The 20880-nt window shown below is 46.9% G+C and overlaps 1 protein-coding gene across 3 annotated transcripts in view; it reads right to left on the bottom strand.

Moving 5' to 3' along the window:
* The window catches only part of NAF1 (nuclear assembly factor 1 ribonucleoprotein), a 732295-nt gene that overhangs the window by 485169 nt on the left and 226246 nt on the right, over positions 1–20880 (bottom strand). For all 3 annotated transcript variants that reach the window (XM_069631362.1, XM_069631363.1, XM_069631364.1), the window contains exon 4: positions 14403–14496. In XM_069631362.1, coding sequence (XP_069487463.1) covers positions 14403–14496 — 94 coding nt within the window. The remainder of the gene's footprint in view (positions 1–14402; positions 14497–20880) is intronic.

The raw sequence follows: 20880 nt of genomic DNA on the forward strand, positions 1-20880 counted from the left end.
CATGTGGCACAAAGCGAATGTATCTGTTTCTTAAAAGACATCCTAATGATACCCTAGCATTGATTATACCAAAAAGTTTGAATCACACTAGTAACACTTTTTTATAGTGGACACAAGGTTATTGCTTGGTAGAACCACAGTTTTTTGCAAACCACAGGTACCCCATTATTCATGCGTATGCTGCCAATCCATTTCCTCATTCAGGCCAATGATGTGACTGACACTTAAAAATCATTTTTTGTTCAAGCAATATTAATTTGCGGTCTGTTTCTGATTTGTTTTTACCACCAATCTTCTTCAAGTTACCCACCTAAAATCTTCATGGGAATGCTTCATTTGTACAAAATGTTTGCCATTAGTATTTGATTTTTTATACAACTACGGTGTTCCACCATACGTATGCAGCATTTCCTGTTGGTTTTTCCAATATATTGTAGTCCACACGGACAGGTGACTAAATAAACAACATTCTCTGTGTTACAGTTGGTCATAGCATTAAGAGTCCACAAAGTAGTTGGATTTAGCGCAATTTGCTTGATTTCTTTAGTCGAGGCACACAACACACATTTCCCGCAGGGGAAATGTCCCTTTACAGGTGGGAGACCCCATAGAGTGGTTTGTCTTGGTCCTGCCACATGCTTAACCGATATATCATTCCTAATCAGCATCTCTCTGATGTTCTGACTTTTCTTAAAGGCCACTAATGGTGGAGGGGTGGATTTGTCATTATAGACTTTTCTCTATGTTTTGTTGATGATGCCTTTGATTTTATAGGACAAGTTTGAAAAAGTGTTGACAAACACAATGCAGTTTTCTTTGTCATCTCTTTTCTTTTTTTCTAGTAACGCTTCCCGGTTGTTGTATGCTCTTTTGGAGGACACCTTTACCAGCTTAGCTGGACAGCCTCTATTACAAAGTTTTTTGGATAGTAGGGCAGCACTGTCCTTGTAGTCTTGCAGCAAACGGCCGTTTCTCTTGAGCCTGAGAAATTGCCCAGAGGGTAAATTTGTTTTAATGTGGTTAGCATGATGACTTGAAAAACGTAGAAGGGCATTTTTTATCATTTTTCTAGTTGTAAGGTTCCCCTGTAAGATTACCACCATGATGAAAAATGGTGATATCCAGGAAGTGAATCTCTTGCACATTGATCTCCTGAGTGAATTTTAGAAACAGGTTTTGTACATCCAGCCCTTCGACAAAGGCCTTCCGCCTCTGTTACCGTGCCTTTCCATAATATGAAAATGTCATCTATGAACCGTAACCATTTCAATAAATGTTTTTTAAAGGGATTGGTAACGGGATAGATGACACATTTCTCAAAGTATTCCACTTAAAGATTTGCAAGATTCAGTGCCATGGCAGCACCCATGGCCATGCCTTCTGTTTGTTCAAAAAAGGCTTCTTCAAACTGAAAAAAGTTTCTGGCCAAAGCAAACTCTGCACACCACATAATAAAGGCGTTACTAACTGGGTGCCCATCTTCTCTGTCTCTTAAGATTTCCTCAACCACTTCTACTGTAGCCCTTTGCGGGATAACTGTATACAAAGATTGTATTTCGAGGCTAATCAATAAGGACTTGCCTGAGCTGAAAGGCTAATTCTCAATTTTATTAATGGCGTCTGATGTGTCCCTTAGGTAGCTACTCATTTTGCGGACAAACGGTCTTAAATAGTAGTCAACAAATTTGGATAAAGGTTCTAGTATTGAACTGGCTCCCGATACAATGGGTCTACCTGGTGTATTGATGAGGCTTTTGTGAACTTTAGGTAAGATATAAAATACAGGTACATGCCCTTGTTTTCTGATGAGGTAATCACATTCTTGCTTACTGATCATTTCTGCCTCATAGGCCCTCAAAACCTTAGTTTCTATAATTTCCATCAGTGTGGTAGATGGATCAGAGGGAATAGGACGATAGCTTTTTACATCGTTCAATAACCGTAAGCATTCACCCACATAGTCATTGCGATTGAGCAACACAACGGCCCCACCTTTTTCAGCTTCCCTCACTATGACATCCTCCAGCTTGGCCAGTTTGGAAATCCGTGCCCGTTGAGCACTGCCAAAGTTGGAATGGCAGGGGATGCCCTGTTCCAATTTGTAAACCTCTTTGAGCACCTGTTTTTCAAACACCCGGGATTCAGAGGTGCGGCTGTGGACAGACGCATTAAAAGTGGATTTGTTTCTCAAGCCGGTACGATGGAGGTTTTCATAGACATTGTCATTTTGAAAGAATTCATTCAAATGAACCTTGCGCATGAAACTATGGAACTCAGACCTAAATTCAAAAGGATCATGATACTTCGTAGTGACAAAATTCAAACCCTTGTTAAGGTCTAGCTCTTTATTTCTGCTTACGACAGTTAGATTAATCACCACTGATTCCTTGCTCTGTTGCGTGTCTGTTTCTGATTTCCCCAATCCCCTCGGTTGGGCCCCTGTCCTAAAAAAGGACGTCCTTGTCTTTGTCTGTTCTGGTGCCGTTGTCCTCGAACTCTGCCTGTGCCCTTTTGGTTACTTTGGTCCGTGGAGCCTGTGCTCCCGACGACGTATTCCACATCTATGACAGGTAAATCACCACAGCTGGGCTGCTTCGGAATTTTTTTTTCGGCGTCTGCGTCGATGACATCGATATGCTGTCCTCCAGGGACTCCGTCGAGCCGACGTCACCGGATGTTATAAGTAGGACGACCGTAGCCTCAGTTGTAGTTTTTTCCCAGAACGTGTGTCACCAATCTTCTGCCAGAATGACTACAGAAAGCCTTGCGGAAACGAAAGCTGCAATCGCATAAGAAATTCTGAAGAGGGGCAGGTAGGGAGGGAGGGAACGATGTGGAGTACGTCGTCGGAACATCCCATCGAAAGAACGTTACCACGTAAGAAAGTAACTTGTTCTTCGAAGGGATGGGTTTCTCCGACGTATTCCACATCTATGACATACTCCCAAAGCAGTACCAACGTAAGGTGGGAAAGAATTTAGAATTTTAGAATGCCCAATTAAATTGCAGAGTAGAGGACCACCTTGCCAAAGGTCAGATCTTGCCCATGGATAGAATCCAAGGAGTAGTGTTTGAAAAAATTATGGACAGAGGCCCAGGTGGCTGCTTCACAAATGTTACGAAAGGGAACACCTCTCTGCAGGGCAGTAGAGGCAACCACACCCCTAGTAGAACGGGCCTTTAAGCCTACCGGAGGGTCCTTAATCGCCAAGCAGTAACATTCAGAAATTGTCAAGATAATCCATCTAGACAACTTCTGTTTAGTAACAGCTTGTCCCAAACGCCTTCCAGCGTATCCAATAAAGAGCGGATTGTCCACTCTGACCCGGGACATGCGTGAGATGTAGAAACTTAAAGCTCTCCTAGGATCTAACCTATGGAGCCTCTCCTCTTCCTTACCAGGATGCAGAGGAGGATAGAACGCCGGACGAACAACCTTCTGGCTTAAATGAAATTCTGATACAACTTTCGGAAGAAAAGGACAAACCCTAAGGACAACCCTGTCCTTATGGAACATCGTGAAAGGTGGCTTAACGGAAAGTGCCTGCAACTCACTCTGCGAGCGGAAGTGACCGCAACTAAAAATACAGTTTTCAATGTCAACAGTCTCAAAGGGCAAGAATGTAAAGGGTCAAACAGAGCTCCCATGATGAATTTTAGAACCAGGTTCAAATCCCAACCAGGCACCTGGAAGAGTGACAGTGGAAACACATTAGCGAGCCCTTTGAGAAACTGGGAAATCAAAGGAATCTTAAAATAAGAACACTCCTCAGACGAGCGCTTAAATATGGGCAGTGCCGCCAGTAACCCTCAATGGTACCCACTTGCAGGCCTTTGTGGGCTAAAGAAAGGAAAAAAGACAGAACCATGGGAATGGCACATGAAAAAGGATCCACATTCTTAACCCTGCACCAGACGCAGAACTTTCTCCAACGGCAACGGGTACAGGGACTTTGTTGCAGGCCTTTTGGCCGAAAGCAACACCTCCATCACGTCTTCAGGAAGGTCCCAATCCCTATACCTCAACCTTTCAGAAGCCAAGCATGAAGGTTGAGGGATTCTGGATGGAGAACCTGACCCCCCCCCCTCCCGTGAGAGCAGATTGTCTCGGTAGGGAAGACGGCGTGGAGAGCAGATGGACATGTCGAGAAGGTCCGGGTACCACGTTCTCCGGGCCCGTGCCGGAGCAATGAGGACCAACCGGGAACCGAACCTCCGTAACCTCTGCAGTACTTGTGGAATGACGGGGACTGGAGGAAACGCTTATAGCAGTGGGAAGGACCACTCCACTACAAACGCTTCCCCTAAGGCTCCTCTTGGAGGATATTCCCGCAAGCAGAAACTTTCACACTTCAGGTTGGCACTGGTGGTGAAGAGATCCACTTGTGGCGTCCCCCAAAGGGCGAAGATCTCCAGGAAAACCTCCTGAGCTAACTCCCACTCCTGAGAGACCGTGCTATGCCTGCTCAGAGCGTCTGCCGCCACGTTTTCGTCTCCAGCCAGATGAACTGCCGAGATCGAAATTTCCTGCTGGATAGCTCAGAACCAGAGCTGCATCGCCTCTCTGCACAGAGGGAGAGACCCTGCCCCCCCCTTTTTGTTGAGGTAGTGCATGGCCACTGTATTGTCTGTCAGAATCAAGACAGTCTTTCCCCGCACAGATGGCAGAAAAGCCTTCAGGGCTAGCCTGATGGCCCTCAGTTCCACAGATTGATATGGAGTCTGGACTCTGACGGAGACCAACGACCGCTGACTGTCAACTCGTTGGCATGAGCTCCCCATCCCGTGAGGGACGCGTCCTTCATGATCATAACCTCCGGCCAGGGTAGCCAAAATGAGCCCCCTTCATCAGATGGCCTTCGACGGCCCACCACAGAGGATCCTGGGCGACCGAGGACGGCACCTGAATGGGATCCGACATCCTGCCGGAGGACTGCGACCACTGGAGCTTGAGAGCCCATTGCAGAGATCTCATCTGCAACCTGGCCTCTGGCACCAGAAGAATGCAGGATGCCCTGAGGCAGAGCAACCTCAAGAACTCGAACGCCAGGAGACTCTGGGCAAGTTGAAACTTGTGCACCATCTGCAGAATGTGTTGAGCCCTCACTTGGGGAGGGAAACACTGCCCCAGGGATGTGTTGAGCACTGCTCCAATGTTCTGGAGCAGCTGGGAAGGTGTCAAGTGGGACTTCATTAAGTTGAGTGAGAAGCCCAGCTTGTGAAAGCAGTGGCAGGTGACTGACAGATGATCCAGGACTTGCTCGGGAGAGCGCCCCCTGATCGACCAATCGTCCAGGTAGGGGTAGACGTGAATCCCTCCTTTCCTGAGATACGCTACCACCACCACCATGAGCTTGGTGAAGACCCTCGAGGCGGAAGTCAATCCGAACGGCAGGACCCGAAACTGAAAGTGCGATTCGCCAACCGGGAACCTCAGGTACTTCTTGTGCTTGGGATGAACCAGCACATGAAAATAAGCATCCTTGAGGTCGAGAAACACCAACCAGTCCTCAAGTTAAAGGGCCTGGAGGACTTGAGAAAGAGTAACCATCTTGAACTTGTCCTTCCTGAGGAGCTCATTCAAACCACGCAAGTTCATGGTCCATGATGGGTCTCACTCCCCAGTCTTTTTTCAGAATCAAATAATATGGGGAATACCATCCCTTGTTCCTCTCCGCTACAGGCACCACTTCTATGGTGCCTTTCTCCAGCAGGGATGTGATTTCCTGTGCAAGGAGCGGATCCAGCCTCTTCAAAGAGAGATTCCCTGGTGGATTGTCGTGAGGCCTCTGCCAGAAAGGAAGACCGTAGGCGTGGGCTATGATTTCCAGAACCCACACATGTGAAGTAATGGCACGCCATTCTACAAGATGCTGCGCCAGCCTTCCCCCAACCTGCGAACCATGGGACATGGCCTCATGACTGAGCTGAAGCGGCTGCGGCAGTGCCTGAGGGCAAAGAGGCAACTGCCCGAGCGGCCTTGGCACCTAGAGTACCTTGTTTTCCACCTCTGGTACTCCTACGGTGTCCCCTTTGACTTGCAGCTCCCCTCAATCTACTGAAGGAAGAGTAGTATCAAAAAGGAACCTCCCCTCCATTGCTGTCCCCTGGGACGAAAAGGCAGAGGTTGGCGAACTGCAGCGCTCAACGACTTTGCTGCAGCTTTGGAGGTCTGCAACCTCTCAAGGCTCTCATCAGCCTTGCTGCCAAAAGGATGTTCACCATCAAAGGGCATGTTGAGAAGCCGGGCTTGTACGTCCGGAGCAAACCCCGACTTCCACAACCATGCAAATCTGCGCATTACGGTGCTCGCCCTGCCATGGAACAGCTGACACAATCTGCCACGTCCAGGCCCGAGTGAACGGATTCACACATGGCATCTTTGCCATCCTAAACGAGAGCAAGAAAACCATCCCATTCCTCCCCTTCGGGAATATGTTCAGCCGCCTAAGACACACAATTCCACAGAGTGTGAGTGAAACGTGCTACGGCACACACAGAGTTGGCTGCCTGTAAAGCCATAACCCCTGAAGAAAACACTTTCTTCGCCCAGCCATCAAAACGCTTTTCGTCCCCATCAGGAGGGATGGTAGGGTACGATGTCTGTTTTGCTGGGGCCGTAGCCGCCTGTACCACCAAACTCTTCGGAGTGGGGTGCGTAGTCAAGTAGCTGGGTGGCGCAGACCACCCCAAGTACTCTGTCACCCTCGACATGAGTCGCCTGTACAAAGATTCAGTATGCGTACCAGGCTCAGGCCTGCCAAATCCAACCTCCGGGGAGGTATCAAGACCACTGGCGTCGTGCAAAGACTGACGCAGGTCTTCCAACTGGCTATGACCAGATAACAGGTCATCAGGAACCAAACCTTCCTCGGACCCTTCCTCCACCTCAGAAATATAATCCAGAGGCTGGAACAAATCCCTGAAAGAGGGCACAGAAAAAGGCTCAAATACAGGCCTTACCGACTTCTTCAGGGCCTTCCTCCGAGTTTCCACTGATGCACGGGGTACCTACGGTAAAGCCTCCACAAAAGGCGTCAAGGGCGATGACGGATTCGGCGTCGATGTTGAGCGAGGCGTCGATGACTTCGACACAGGCCTCGAGGACGGAGCCCCAGCGTGTCCTACTATGGCGTCAATGACTTCCTCAGAGGCGGAGCCTCGAGAGAGTTCCTCGACGGACATGGCGCTGATAGCGTCGATGTCTTCTTAGAAGACCTCACAGGCTCAACCGGTCTCGAGGGCGTCGAGGACCGCGACCTGGAGCAGGCATGGCTAGAGCGATCTACCTTGTCCGATCGGAACCTCGAAGGCTCCAGATGATCACGCCGACCGCCCAAGCCCAAAGGCGTACAAGCGGTGGCCCTAGCACATTCCCTGTCGGCTTCTTTCAAAGACGCAGATGGAACGGAGCCCTGCGACTGGAAAATCACCATACAAAATGCCTCCCATTCCGCAGGAGAAGAATGCTTTTTGGGACAAGCAACCCGCCAACAGGCCGAGTCCTCGGACGAGGAAGGCGACCGGTGATGGCGCTTTCGTGAGTGCCTGGAAGAGGCAGAGGAATGGCGGGACCCACTCCAGGACCAAGACCCCCTGGACTTACTCTGACGACGCGGAGAGTCGCCTCTCAAATTGTCGGTCGAAAGCCCCACAGATTTCGACTTTCTGGGCTTGGACACCCTACCGACAATAAGCTTCTTCCGCTCCCGCAAGGCCTTCGATGTTAACGACTGGCAATCGTCACAATCATCCGTAGCGTGGTCCTCACTGAGGCACCAGAGGCACATGTCGTGCGTGTCCGTCAGCGACATCTTGGAACCGCAGTTCCAACACTTCTTGAAACCCGACCGCGGGACAGAAGATGAAGACATGATATCCTCACAAACAAACAGGTTCGAAGAAAGTACTCAGAAGAACCGAGGCATGCCGAGATCTCCAAAGCGAACACGTTCGTGGAAAAAAACGGAACTGAGGTAACGGGCGTCGTGCGTCGTACTTCTAACATCCGGTGACGTCGGCTCGATGGAGGCCCGAGGACAGCGTATCGACGTCATCGACGCAGAAAATCTTTCCAAAGCAGCACAGCTGTGGTGATTACCAGTCAGATGTGGAATACGTCAGAGGAACCAATCCCTTCGAATGGGCCAAACTTGTAACTTCTATCGAAAAAAATGGAGGCCATTAGATTAAATTCTAAATAAATGCCCCTTGAAATGGGTGAACGTATCAAAAATACCATAGCCCTGGAAAAGGCTGTATTACCATTAAGTCAACCTACCCAAGCCACGGCCATTAAAACTGCATAAAAGTACTCAGATGCAGCCAAACACTTCCACTCGGTACATCGAGGGGAGGATTGGAAGGAGTACAAACCTACCCACCAACCCCAACCTCAGGGAGTAGACAAACAAGGAGTGTCATATAACATCAAGGAATGGACACCAAAGGAAAGAATAGAAGCCAAATGATCCGACCCTAAATGCATAAGTTTGTCGGTCCTCTGCTGACTTCACATATGAAAAGGCTTGGGTAAATGGGAAGCAAGTGAAGTCGTTAATTGACTCAGGTAGCAAGCAAACCGCCGTAAGAGATGACTTGGTCACAACAACGGACCTCAAGAACGCTTCCCTATTTAGAGTTACTTGTGTACACGAGGACAATGAAATACACCCATAATTACCGGTGTACATTAACATCAGGGGCAAATCCCATTTAATATCTTCAGCCATCATTCCTGGGCTCCCAGAGGAAGTCATTGTTGGTCAGGATTTACCTGCCTTTCCCACTCTTTTGCAGGAACCCCCACCTCCATATAGGGGGTTTTCACCCCAGGATTGCTGGCACTCCAATTAGTATAAAATAAAACTCTCCAATATGGGACTGCGAAAAGACAGAATCCCATGAAACCCCCACAAGATATGAAGAACCCATAAAACCAGAGTCAACACCAGAAGATCAGTTCATTGGATATTTTTGAGAGACCAACAAAACCACTTTGCCTCTACCTACACAGTTAAAAAAAAGATCAGTGGAATATGCAAGAGTCCCTGGATAGCTCACCCCTGTTCGTTCCCAGGTCTCAACAATGAAGAAACTGGACAAAGACCAGTCATATCCACCTCGCATAGGGGAAGGTTATGTGAGAAACCAGAAGGTGTCTCACCCGCTAGTCCCCGGGGATCCGTCATCTAGGTGGTCAGGACACGCCTATTGCTTTTGGAACCAGTTCCTGTGGGTGGACCAGTGCAGGAGGATCACCTGGATTTTTTTTTTTTTCGTGTTTTTTTGCAGAGTGGGTCCCCGGCTCGTGAGACACAGTATCCCCTTCCCCGTAACCCCTTTTCCCCCATCCTACCAGGTAGGATACCTAGGAACTCAACCTTCCAACCCCCTTTCCCGACACAAACACATTCTCACTGACAGCTCACTACAAGCGAAAATGGAATAACACCAGAGCCGTATACCTGGCACACATAGGACTTCCATCACACTTCCCCACAAGGATAAAAGGCGGTGCACGAAAGCACACTCTGAGTAAGGCAAATCACACAAGGAAGCAGCAGTTCCAGTATGGCAGTTGAATACCAGAAGGGCAGCGAGACCGGAGAGGGTTACAGGGACGGAGGTGCCCTTGACGTTTTCAGACCGTTACTTTCGGGAACCTTGGAAAATAAGAAACCCAAGACCAGGGACTAAAGCTGAATAAACCTGCATTGTCAGAGTTACCCAGGGCTCTCCAGCATCGATAACCAAGGCAGAGAGGAGCGTGTGCCGCTGTGGTACTGTCCTTGGCTCCTACAACAAAGCAGCACCAGTAAAGACAGCACAGCCGTTGAGTCAGAAAGACAGATACCAAACCACGCTGTGTTAGAACTGAGGTGGCAAGCCGCAACATTGTATGAAGAAATCTAAAGAGAACAGTGTGTGAAATGTATGTGACGAGCGAATCGGATATAATTCAAGACCAGAGGAGTGAGTGAACTTTGGACGCCAAGAAAGATACCATAGAGTGGTCCAGCGCCACTTGGGTGCTCATTCAAAGGACTTTGTTAGGCATCCAACTGGTTGGCAATTGTGAGAAGGGAATTGAGATAAAGTGGTCATGCAATGGGTGAAGCTAAACCCTGTGCACATTCGAAAGTCTTTTATAATGTTAGGGAGAATTTTCATTTTAGTGTTTAATTCCTCCAACCTTAGAGACCCCCAGCTCTTTTTGCTGAAATTTGGGACTTTGTACTTTTAATTCTATGTGTTTTCTGTGTTTGTTTTTGGAGTCTGACAAACTCCATAGGCATCATCTTTTTTACATTGCGTCAAAAAGCACCTTCAGTGCAGTGACACAGGGAAGTCTTCCAGATTGATCAAAGGTTTAAATACCTTCTCTTGGTGAAATTACTGTTTCCAAGAGCAGTGAAGTGAAATTGATTTTATTTACTTTGTAACTTTCTAGACCCGGCACACGCCATCTTACAATAGGGTGCTGGAGGGGTTACTTGATATCCCCTTGTTATGTTCCCCTTTCTACAATTAATGGCTGGCGGCAGTGGTTTACTTTTTCCTACCATTGTGTGTTTTTACCGCAGGCTGCAATTGCAGCTCCAGTAAAGCACCCATGGGGGCCATTTTGTCAAAGTGTCCCTGGTCTTCTTTTTTCACCATTTCTTGTTGGAAAGCTCCTTCTTGAGATTTACTCTGCATGCCAAACCAGGTTTGGTCCCTTTGTTCATTTTGTCTTTGACAGGTTTCACTGCTGAAGCCCAGATCCGGCCTAAGCGTGTGACAGGGCAGGAAGTTAGGGAAGTGCCCGCAACTCCCTGTGCTTAATCCCCTTTGTTACAGGAATGCATCCAAAGGCGATTGGCCGGCTGGCGGTCTTTGGAGGACAGCTACCCTGTTGTGCGAGTCACAGCTAGGCTTCAAATGAATTGGAGAAACCTGCATAAAAAGGTGCAGCTTTTGGCTTGGAAGGCAGAGTCGACAACTGGACGAAGGAATCTGAAGAAGAACTCAGAACAGACGCTTGCTACAACTCCTGACTGTTTGTATGCCCAGTGAAGAACAGCTGTCTTGCTGAAGCTCCTAATTCGCCAGGACTAGAGAAGCCCTGCAACGGACGACTTCTCCCCTTGGGTTGGTGGGACCAATCAACCCCAAAGCAAACTCGTCTGGACATCCTCTCGGAGCTAGCTGTACTTCCATTGCTGCTGCAGGAACCGATCGCCAGGGAGAGGAACAACAGATTGAGTGCATCATTTTTCCATGAAGCAGGACTGACTAAGCCTGAGCCACCTCAACAGAGTGTTGGACCCCAGATTTGAGGAAAGTCCATAAAGGAGAACTGCGGTGGTGCAGTTAGCGAGAGCCGCGAGGATCTGAAACCGTGAAGTGGTGCTGATCTGAAGTTTGCCCATTGCTGCCTCCGACCTTCAATTCGTAGTGCAAGAGTCCCCGAACGTCCTCCCTCTTGTCCCCACGACTGAGGCCCAGGAACACTATCTGCAGACCTACAACTGGAACAGAAGCCAGCTGGAACCAATTTCTTCAAACCAAAGGTACTGTAAAACTAAGGTGTTGCTTACCTCTTGTTATGTAGCCTTGGTAGCTCTCAGTTGAGACTTGTCTTGGTTGCATTTGCAGAGTTGCTTGCAGCTTTGCCCCTCGCAAGACTCCCAGCTTGTGGCCCTACAATGATTTCGTTTTCAACAAAGATTTCTAAAACATTGTGCAATACTTTTTATCTACCTGCAAGAAGTGCTTCCGTTCACCTAGACTTTCCCAACTAACATTGGCTGTCCTGGCTCCCTGAAAGACTCTTCTTCCCTCTGACATTATGCTTTAACTCTAACTCAACTAAAGTCACACGTTAGATAACTTGTGTAACTAGGTCAATCTACTTTGCAGTGGAGGGTTCAAAAAGTGAATCATGAATCACCCGAGAAAAAGTATGAGCCCGGAAGAGGACCTCCAGGGTGACTCACCCAAATTGAATCCTTATAAGAGGAAAATAACTTTGTGTTGTGTTTTTGCACACCAGGCCCTCTAAATCAAGAGATTTTCAAGAAGTAAAGAGACTTGGGCACAGAATGCCCTGATGCTGGTATTAGAACTTTATCCTTGTGCCGAAGAAGCCAGAGTCTCGTTCAGAGGTTCGAGTGAACCACCTTGGCCCGTGCTGAAAACGCAGGGGAAGGGAGGCCAACAGTCTGAACATCCCGACATATCATTTTGTAAACACTATTTTTTCATTAACACTACCCCACATTATGTATATTTAGTGGTAAGGATTGGCAACAGTTTTTTGGTATAGGCCCTTTTTATATGACGAGACGCCACTGGGACTGCATTAATTTTATTTGATGGTCGTAACTTACTCCCATCAGTAGATTTAGGATTAGGTAGGCATCTATCACACCCTTGTTGAAGTTCAATAAACACCCTTATTCCTTAAGAGTGAGAAATAATCTGACTGTTTAACAAAATGCTCATGAGGCCCTGCATGAGAACTTCTGGTGCCAGTTGTTGGTTCATCTTAGCTCATTTTAATATTTATTATTGTGTTTTTATTTGTTTTGAAGAATGCTGGTACCACGAATGGATATTGTTATGATTTTGTGATGTTTTTAATATTTCCTTTTGTATGTATTTATATGCTTTCAGGGCACAGAGCCGAAAATGAAGCAATATTGAATTGAGATTCCCTAGTATCTCAGCTTCAGGTGGGTGTCATTTTATTGGAACAGATCCATGATGTTAATCACTTTGCCGGGGGTTTGGTCTGGAGCTGAGAGATCTCACATCCTCACACTATTGCTGCTGACCATTCCCTCAAAACCTCAGACTACACAGACTTGAATTGCTAGCCACCACCTGCAGCACCACACCACAGCATCAGGTCACCTGGTCTCCAGTCCAGAATCACCTTCAATACCTTCAAAATCATTGTTGCCATCAAACAAGAAACTGTCTCTCGGGTAATTACCTTTGACGTTTTGAAAGTATTCCCAAAGTTTGGATACCTGCAGTTTGTTTTCCATAACCATGAAGACAGGCATAATGGCTTCCCACCACTACCCTGATCCTTTTATGCCTATGCCAACTTATTTCCCACCTCACCCATGAACTCATACCTATATTCTGATCAGCCAATGCATCTTGTGCTCCACTGACTGAATTTGCACCACAGACAATTCAGCTGCTTCCACCTGCTCACTCCCCTCAACAGGCACATTCCCCACAAGGTACAGAATAGCCTTTCACTCACACTCTGAGGAAAGCAACTGCCAACCCAAAGAACCCTTCTTTGTACAGCTCCGTCTCTCTTGCCCTGCCACCCCTAATCCGTAAAGTGAGATATTTTGATCGCATTGTTGGCTACCTCGAGAGTCACACAAACCAATTACAACTGCAGAGTAAATATTCCATTTAAGGTGATCACAACAATTTCTTAAACTTTCTGATCTTTACTCACACCTCATCCTCATTTGACTTGATCTCTCTGCAGCCTACAACATGGTAGATCGTCTTACTAATCTTCTCCCCTGCTTCCTCCCTTGGCTTCAAGGACAGCATATTTGACTGGGCGGCCGTTGAAGGCTCATTCTCACACTCATGGAACTCTAATATCTGCTCCACCATACCTCATCAAGTGGGCATGCATAAGGTGTTTGCCCTCGGTTCCCTCCTCTTCCTGCTCCATGGCTTATCTCATCCTTCCAATGCCACCTTTTCACCAACACTCAGATTGTTTTCTCCTTTCACACCCTTGCCATCTAAAACACTTGTGTATAGGCGTGTTATAAATGCCATATCATATCATACCTGTATCACATATATCCAATAATGGATAGCACTTTACTGCCTAATGCTAAACACCTCCAAGCTGTCACTCTATTAAGTTCACTTATTACACATAAGACTTAAAATTATTTAACATTGCCCTAAATAATTCTGCAACACCCTCCCCCACAATTTTTCACCAAGACTTGCCTTCTCTAACCTTCAAACAGATACTAAACACTGCAATAGTCGAGCCATACAGTACGTTTAACTATTGTTTTGAAAACACTTAAAAATAAATGAATGCAGTATACAAACAAAAGATTAACCTGATCTCTTGAAGTGCTGCCTGTTTGTGCTCAACACCTGACTAAAATACTTTCTTGTAATTACAGTTGTTTACTCCAATTCATAACCTTCAGTTTAGTTGCTCAAGAAAATGTACACAAATATGTCAAAAGGTTATCTCAATGGTTTAAGCCCCTTTCATTTGAAATGCAAATTACATTCATAAGAATATGAAAACAAAAGCAGAAATCTAGTGGAAAGAGTACAAGCTTTGCCAACACATTTCCTACTACTAAAAGGTACACGCAATTCTACTAAGGAGAACTTTCACATACCTAACTGATCGACAGTGCTGGTAACAACGCCACAAGGCTTTACTTCAACATCATTAGGGAGAGTGATATTTAAGTCTTCAACTGCAGGAAGCTCCTGAAAAAAAAAATGATTTTTATTCATATTTGGGCAAAAACAGATTGTAAATGGTAACCTTTTTCACACAAATGAGAACTGTGACAGATCTCAATATAAACGAATCAAGTAAGTACAAGAAAAGAGGATATGCCATTGAGTAAGCTCATACTTTCATTTTAACCGTAACATGCCTGTACGTCCATATGTTTCCCTCTAGCCCCAAAGGGAATCTCAAAACGTGGTTGGCATATAAAAAGTTAAAGAAGAAATCAGGTGGACTCTATAGTACCAGCCCAGACATGGAGCCTTATTATCTAACGGTGCAAGCCAAGAAGGTGAAAAGAATAAATGAATGAGATCAAAGAACAAAATCTTTCTTCTGGGCAGAGTAGTCTCCAGGCCTCTTCCATTTACTAGGCCAGACTCCCCAGGACCATCTTCCCAAGAAAATGCAAAAGGTCAGAAACTCAAGGTGTCTATGACATCTCACCCAGAGTGCCCTGCCTACAGGAAATGGGTGTTGGAGGAGATTGGAAGTGATACCGAGCCCTAACCAAAACCAAGATGTGCAACCCCTTTCTCAGCCCACCTGTCCCTTCTAGCTACTCAAGCGTTGTGCCCTTTACCAAGCCTGCTGACTTCAAAGGGACTCTAGTGGCCAGCACCATGGTGTGAGAGGGTCTTTATCATGTCAGTTCTGCCTTCAATGCACCAGTTTCACCCAGAGGTGTCCTGTGCCCTGGGAGTAATGTGGTGGTCTTCCTATGAAGGAACCAAAGATGCAGCATCCTGTTCATGGCAGATGTGGAGGCAGTCAGGCAAGACACTAATACATATGAGCCCTGTCATAGTTGTGCCCTGCTCACAAAGCTGACACTAGAGTGATATAAAATTGTGATGACTGGATCATTGTTTGCTTATATTTAAAGATGTGTGTACCTCCAGACTAAGGCATACCATTATACAGAGTAAAGATTAAAAAGCTACTTCTGCCTGCTATGAGGAATGCAAATAAGACCTTTGAACTTGTCCTGTACCAGTGCAGGGCTGGTGCTGCAGGCGTCAGGAGACGGGTACAGAATGGGAACAAGAGTACTATAATTCTGGAATGGTATATTTTAAACAGGGCCTAATTAACAGACCTCCCTTTCAGAAAAAGAAATACCAAAAAGAATGTATTTAAAAAAAATCAACTAAGGCAAGTGCATTTACACCCTCACATCATTGGCTGACTAAGGTCAGGAAGAGGGCTGGGGCCTACTATGGCTGGTTGGCATGCGGAAGAGTGTACTCGGTCTCCAGCTCCTGTATGCACGTCAGACAGGAACCAGGAAACTCTCCAGTCTGTGTGGAGCACAGGAGTTGGAGGCCTGGAGAGAAGACATAGCTTTGGGAAGCAGGTAGAAAAGTCTTTTTTATTTTTATTTAATTTGTGTATGTTGGAGTGTTTGTGTGCGTGTCGGATGTGATTGTGCAAGTATGTATGCAACTCCTGGTATGACTCGGATCTTGTCACCCTTAAACACAAGTGCAGGGTGGCAGAGAGGAAATGGCGTGCTTCATGTTCATCCTCTGACAAACTGGCCTGTCGCCTGCTCCAAAGGCAATACCGGCTCTCCGTTCTCACCAAGAAGAGAGCCCTTATCCAAGCCCGCATCTCTGCGGCATCTAACAATTCGGCCGAACTCTTTAAAATCTGCAAGGAGCTGGCAAACCCTGCTGCAGTCTCTACCTCTCCTGTCCCCTCCCAGGCCCTCTGCACGGCACTGGCCTCTCACTTCATTTCAAAAACTCAGGACATCCTGTCCTCACTCTCCTCCTATAACCCCCTCTATTCCCTGCCCTTCCTCTGGCTCTTCTGCAGCGACCCCCCCCTCTCTCATTCTCTTCCTTTCCCCTTTTTTCTGCTGACGAGGTTTCAAGACAAGTCTGATCTATGAAAGTCTCGTCAAAACAGGTCAACCCCTGTTCCTCCAAAACTATCAAGGACCACATTGACTCCTTGGCTCCTGCCCTTGCTGACTTCTGCAATCACTCCTTCGCCACTGGAGTCTTCCCATCCCCTCTCAAGCAATCCCTTGTGCACCCCCTTCTTAAGAAACCCTCTTCCGACCCTTCCTGCCCAGCTAACTATCGCCCAATCTCTATCACTCCCTTCCTGGGCAAGCTCCTGGAGAAACTGGCCATCTCCCAGCTTAATCTCCATGCTGAATGTGTTGGTAGTCTTCATGACCATCAGTCTGGCTTCAGAGCTGCCAGAAGCACGGAAACTGCTCTCCTGAACATCCGTGAGGACCTGCTCTCGAACCTTAACTAACATTCCATGTGTTCTCATTTTGCTTGATCTCTCTTCTGCCTTTGATACTGTCAACCATACCATCCTGCTCAACCGTCTCCGTTATAACCTCGGTATCACTGGTCAGGCTCTGGCGTGGCTGACCTTTTTCCTCTCAAATCGACCCTCCCAGGTCCAACTGGGGTCTTTCCTCTCTGACATCCTCTTCTCTACCTGTGGTGTCCCCCAGGGATCTAACCTCTCTCCCTGGCTGTTCAACCAGTATTTGGCACTTCTCGCCCCCACATCGCCGCTCTCTGCCCCTACTTTCAGTGCTATGCGGATGATACCCAGCTCATCTTCAGGCTACCCTCAGCCTCCTCTTCTCCTTCCCTCATCACGGACTGTCTTTCTGCTATCCAGGAATGGTGTGCCGCCAACGACCTCTGCCTTAATGCCAGCAAGACTGAGATTCTACTCATCGGCACTCCCACTCCCTCCCTGCTGCTCTCTTGCCGGCCTCTTTGGGCCCTCTTCCTGCTCCTACCTGCAAGGCAAAAAACCTTGGGGTCATCTTAGACTCCAAACTCTCCTTCCCTCATCACATATCCGACGTATCTAAGTCGTCACACTACCAGCTACACCTCCTCAGAGGTATCCTTTCTTTCCTCTCCTTCCCCCAGAAGCTCACTGTCTCTAGAGCCCTGGTTCTCTCTAAGCTGGACTACTGTAACAGCCTCTATCTAAATCTGCCCGCCTCTACTCTCTGCCCTTTGCAACTCATCCAGAACAGGACTGCAAGACTTGTCCTTGGCCTCAAGCCCAGGGACCGTATCTCTCCAGGACTGAAATCACTACACTGGCTCCCAGTGACTGCGAGGATAAAGTTCAAAACCCTCTGCATTGTCCACAAGGCCGTCTGGGGCCTTGGGCCAAAATACCTTCAACTCTCTCTTCTTAAATATCTTCCTTCTCGAGCTCTTCGCTCATCCGCCTCCAACTCCCTCAGGGTCAGCCGCTTCTCCAAACAACGAGTTGGGGGCAGATCTCTTTCCACTGCAGGGGCCTCCCTCTGGAACAGCCTTCCTGCCTCCCTGAAACTTGAGGAGAACCACCTCCGGTTCCGGAAGCACCTCAAAACCTTCCTCTTTGCCTCCGCTTTCTCTCCCTCTCTCCCCTGCTAATACTACTGAAACTGCACTGAATCTGCAACTGGGCCATTCACCGTTCTCGGCCCAGCCACTTTCCCCTGCACTGCCTCCACGGCAACCCCTGCACTACGGGACTGTGTCTGTATCCATACAGCCCCCCTTCCCAGCACTTGTCTGCACTTACCTCGCACTTGCCACCAGCTGGCCCTTGTTATTTATCCTGTATGCTAATAACCCTGTACTGCACTTTCCCCTCTCCCTTTCCCCTCTCCCTTTCCCCCATGCACTTTTCCCTTCCCCTCTACCCTTGCACTTGCGATCTGAATGACACCTGGCCTAGTAAGATCGTTGTCTGTCTCCCCTTGTCCCCCCCCTGCCTCGTCGCGCCTTGAAACACTTGTGTATAGGCGCGTTACAAATGCCATATCATGTAATGAGTACCAGTTCACAAACAGTCGTGGTTATGAACCACCTTCACCCTGTGTGTATTACTAGCGCATAATATGAATATTTAGTCTAGTGAACTTACATTTTCAGGCTAATTTACAATCAGAATTGAATTGGGATATACTATTCAGCCTCCCACTGCCATCTTTCCATGATGTCTTTACTTGTCGAACGGGAAATCATATTATACCCTCTAGATCGTGTGTATATATATTGGCCTAGGCCAAGTTGCTCTGCGAGGAAATCCGCGTTGCAAGGTCCTGACCTTAGATCTGTGTTAGCCGCCATGTTAGGTTCATCCGCCATTTTAGATTCTCCCTCTAAAGTCACCTTGTGTTCTAAGATGGTGGACAGTGTCGTTTTGAATGTAACATGGCCGTCTTGTCCTCTGTGTACAAGTTAATGTGTAAACTGCCTGCAGGCCAAATGTTAGGGTCATGTACTGAGACCTTGTCCTTCGTTGACCTGTGTATAGAGGATTACCTGCGCCAACAAGACTAATCTATGAACATATATCGTGCACAATACCGTTTGAGCATCTTATGTGAACACTTGTTTTACTATATTGTATAAAGATATGTGCAAAGGCTCAACGTGAAATCCGAAGACACACTTGTATCGTAACTTGTTGGAGAATGTTTTAAGGATAACCCCTAAATGTATAGCTGCATAAATTAGAAGCGAACTCGGCACGAACCCTAGATCCAAGATGCACTAACCCACAAGTGGGTTGGACTGAGGGCCTGATAGCTATCCGATACTTTGTTTCTTTGAAAACTGTTCAGTTATTTTGAATAAAGATCTGTGCATCTTTATAACCCGCGTTTGGTGCATTTCCTTTTGAAGGTAATCAGCCTTGATATCTTCTTTTGCTTTCACATATTAATATTCTATTTCGATAAAATGCGCTATCTTTAACATGTACAGCACTACGCTCCAATATGGCCCCCATGATTGCATACAATATAGCACCATCAACAGACAGCCATGTGACCGATTTGGAATAGTAGAGAGGATGGCCGTCTAGACAATCCTTTTTTGTTTTTATAAACACTTGCCTGGATTAAGAGTAATGAATGCGCCTGAAGTAGTCCGGGCTTTGGGGACAGGACGCGCTGTGAGCACGTAGTGTTAACTCCAGCATCCTCAGTAAATCCATGTAATTTTCTACTATTGTATTTTGACATTAACACACTGTTGTTTGAAAGTGCCCGGGTTCTTTGTTGGTTGTTGAGTTCACTGGAGTGCCTTTAACATCTTTTAGACACTTTGTTTCAGCAAATACCCTTTTAAGTGGTACGCTACCAAGAGGCTGAGCGCTGCTTACAGATGCAAGACTATGTGGAAATCAATTTTTTGCAGCAGCCACCTCTCGCCACAGTGTTGTAATTGATTGCCAAATATATTATCCAGTATCCAAGTATCCAAGAGATAGATGGCATAGCTGTGTTCCATTGCGTGCCTAGCTTTTCTCTAAACTGTATATTTAGCAGAGGTAATGCCCCTTTTCCCATTCAGCTAGCCAGCTACTTTATTCTCTGGCACATAAGGCTTTCTGTTAATGCTCCCAATGATGAAAGAAAACAGATTCACCTAAGCACGAGTCGCTGGTAATTACTGGTGCCTAGAATTAGACATGGCAGAGGATCAGGAGGCAAACGGATGGCTGCTGCACTTGTGCTCTTCAAGGGAGAGCCAGCTACATCTGGAACAACTGTACTGAAACCTATATGTTGAGTAGGATTAACGGCACAACAAAAGATGGACACACTGGAGAAGTTGAAAAAACGAGAGATCAGCAAATGGTGGGAAGCCATGACATCGACCACATATTTAGAAATTGAACGGATCCCGAGAGGTCTAAGAATTCTCACCATTCCTACCTATGAAGGGATAGACCCGGAACTCAAAGAATGGACAGAACACTAATGTATGTTGCTTTGCAATGATGACAACTCTAATCAAATTTGCCAAGTCTGACAGAGAAAAGCTCATCATGGAGATTGAGAAACTGTAAAACCAACTTTACAATTCACCCGAAGGAGATGAATGCAAAAGAAAAGTTAGTAGGATGGAGGAAAACCTTGAAAGATACGAAGGAGAAATTCAAAATCAGCAGAAAATCCAACGGGATAAAAAACTATGAACAAGGGCGCATAGACACATTTGCCAGAAGATTTGACCAACCTATCAAGGATCAGCTAACTAAAAATCAAAATGGACAAGGGGGACCAATCACCAGAAATGCTCCCAATCTACAATCGTCGTCATCGGAAATTGGAACCTCAGACCCTGAGCCCCAAGTAACCAAACTGCATTTTTTAGACGAGTTCCGGCTCCTACATCTGGACAACATAGCGGAAAGAAAACCAGGAAGATGCCCACCCGGAAGAGGAGGAGATGCAAACCAACGGGGTGGGGGGGCAAATCAAGGACAGAGCATGGCAACACGATCCACCAGAGGACAGTAAAACAAACCAAAGGGGTGAGGAATGAAGAGCTGAAGGTCAAAGTCTTCAATATATCAGA

The sequence above is a fragment of the Ambystoma mexicanum genome, chromosome 6q (assembly GCF_040938575.1).
Source record: "Ambystoma mexicanum isolate Mex_15411 chromosome 6q, UKY_AmexF1_1, whole genome shotgun sequence".
Classification (NCBI taxonomy): Eukaryota; Metazoa; Chordata; class Amphibia; order Caudata; family Ambystomatidae; genus Ambystoma; species Ambystoma mexicanum.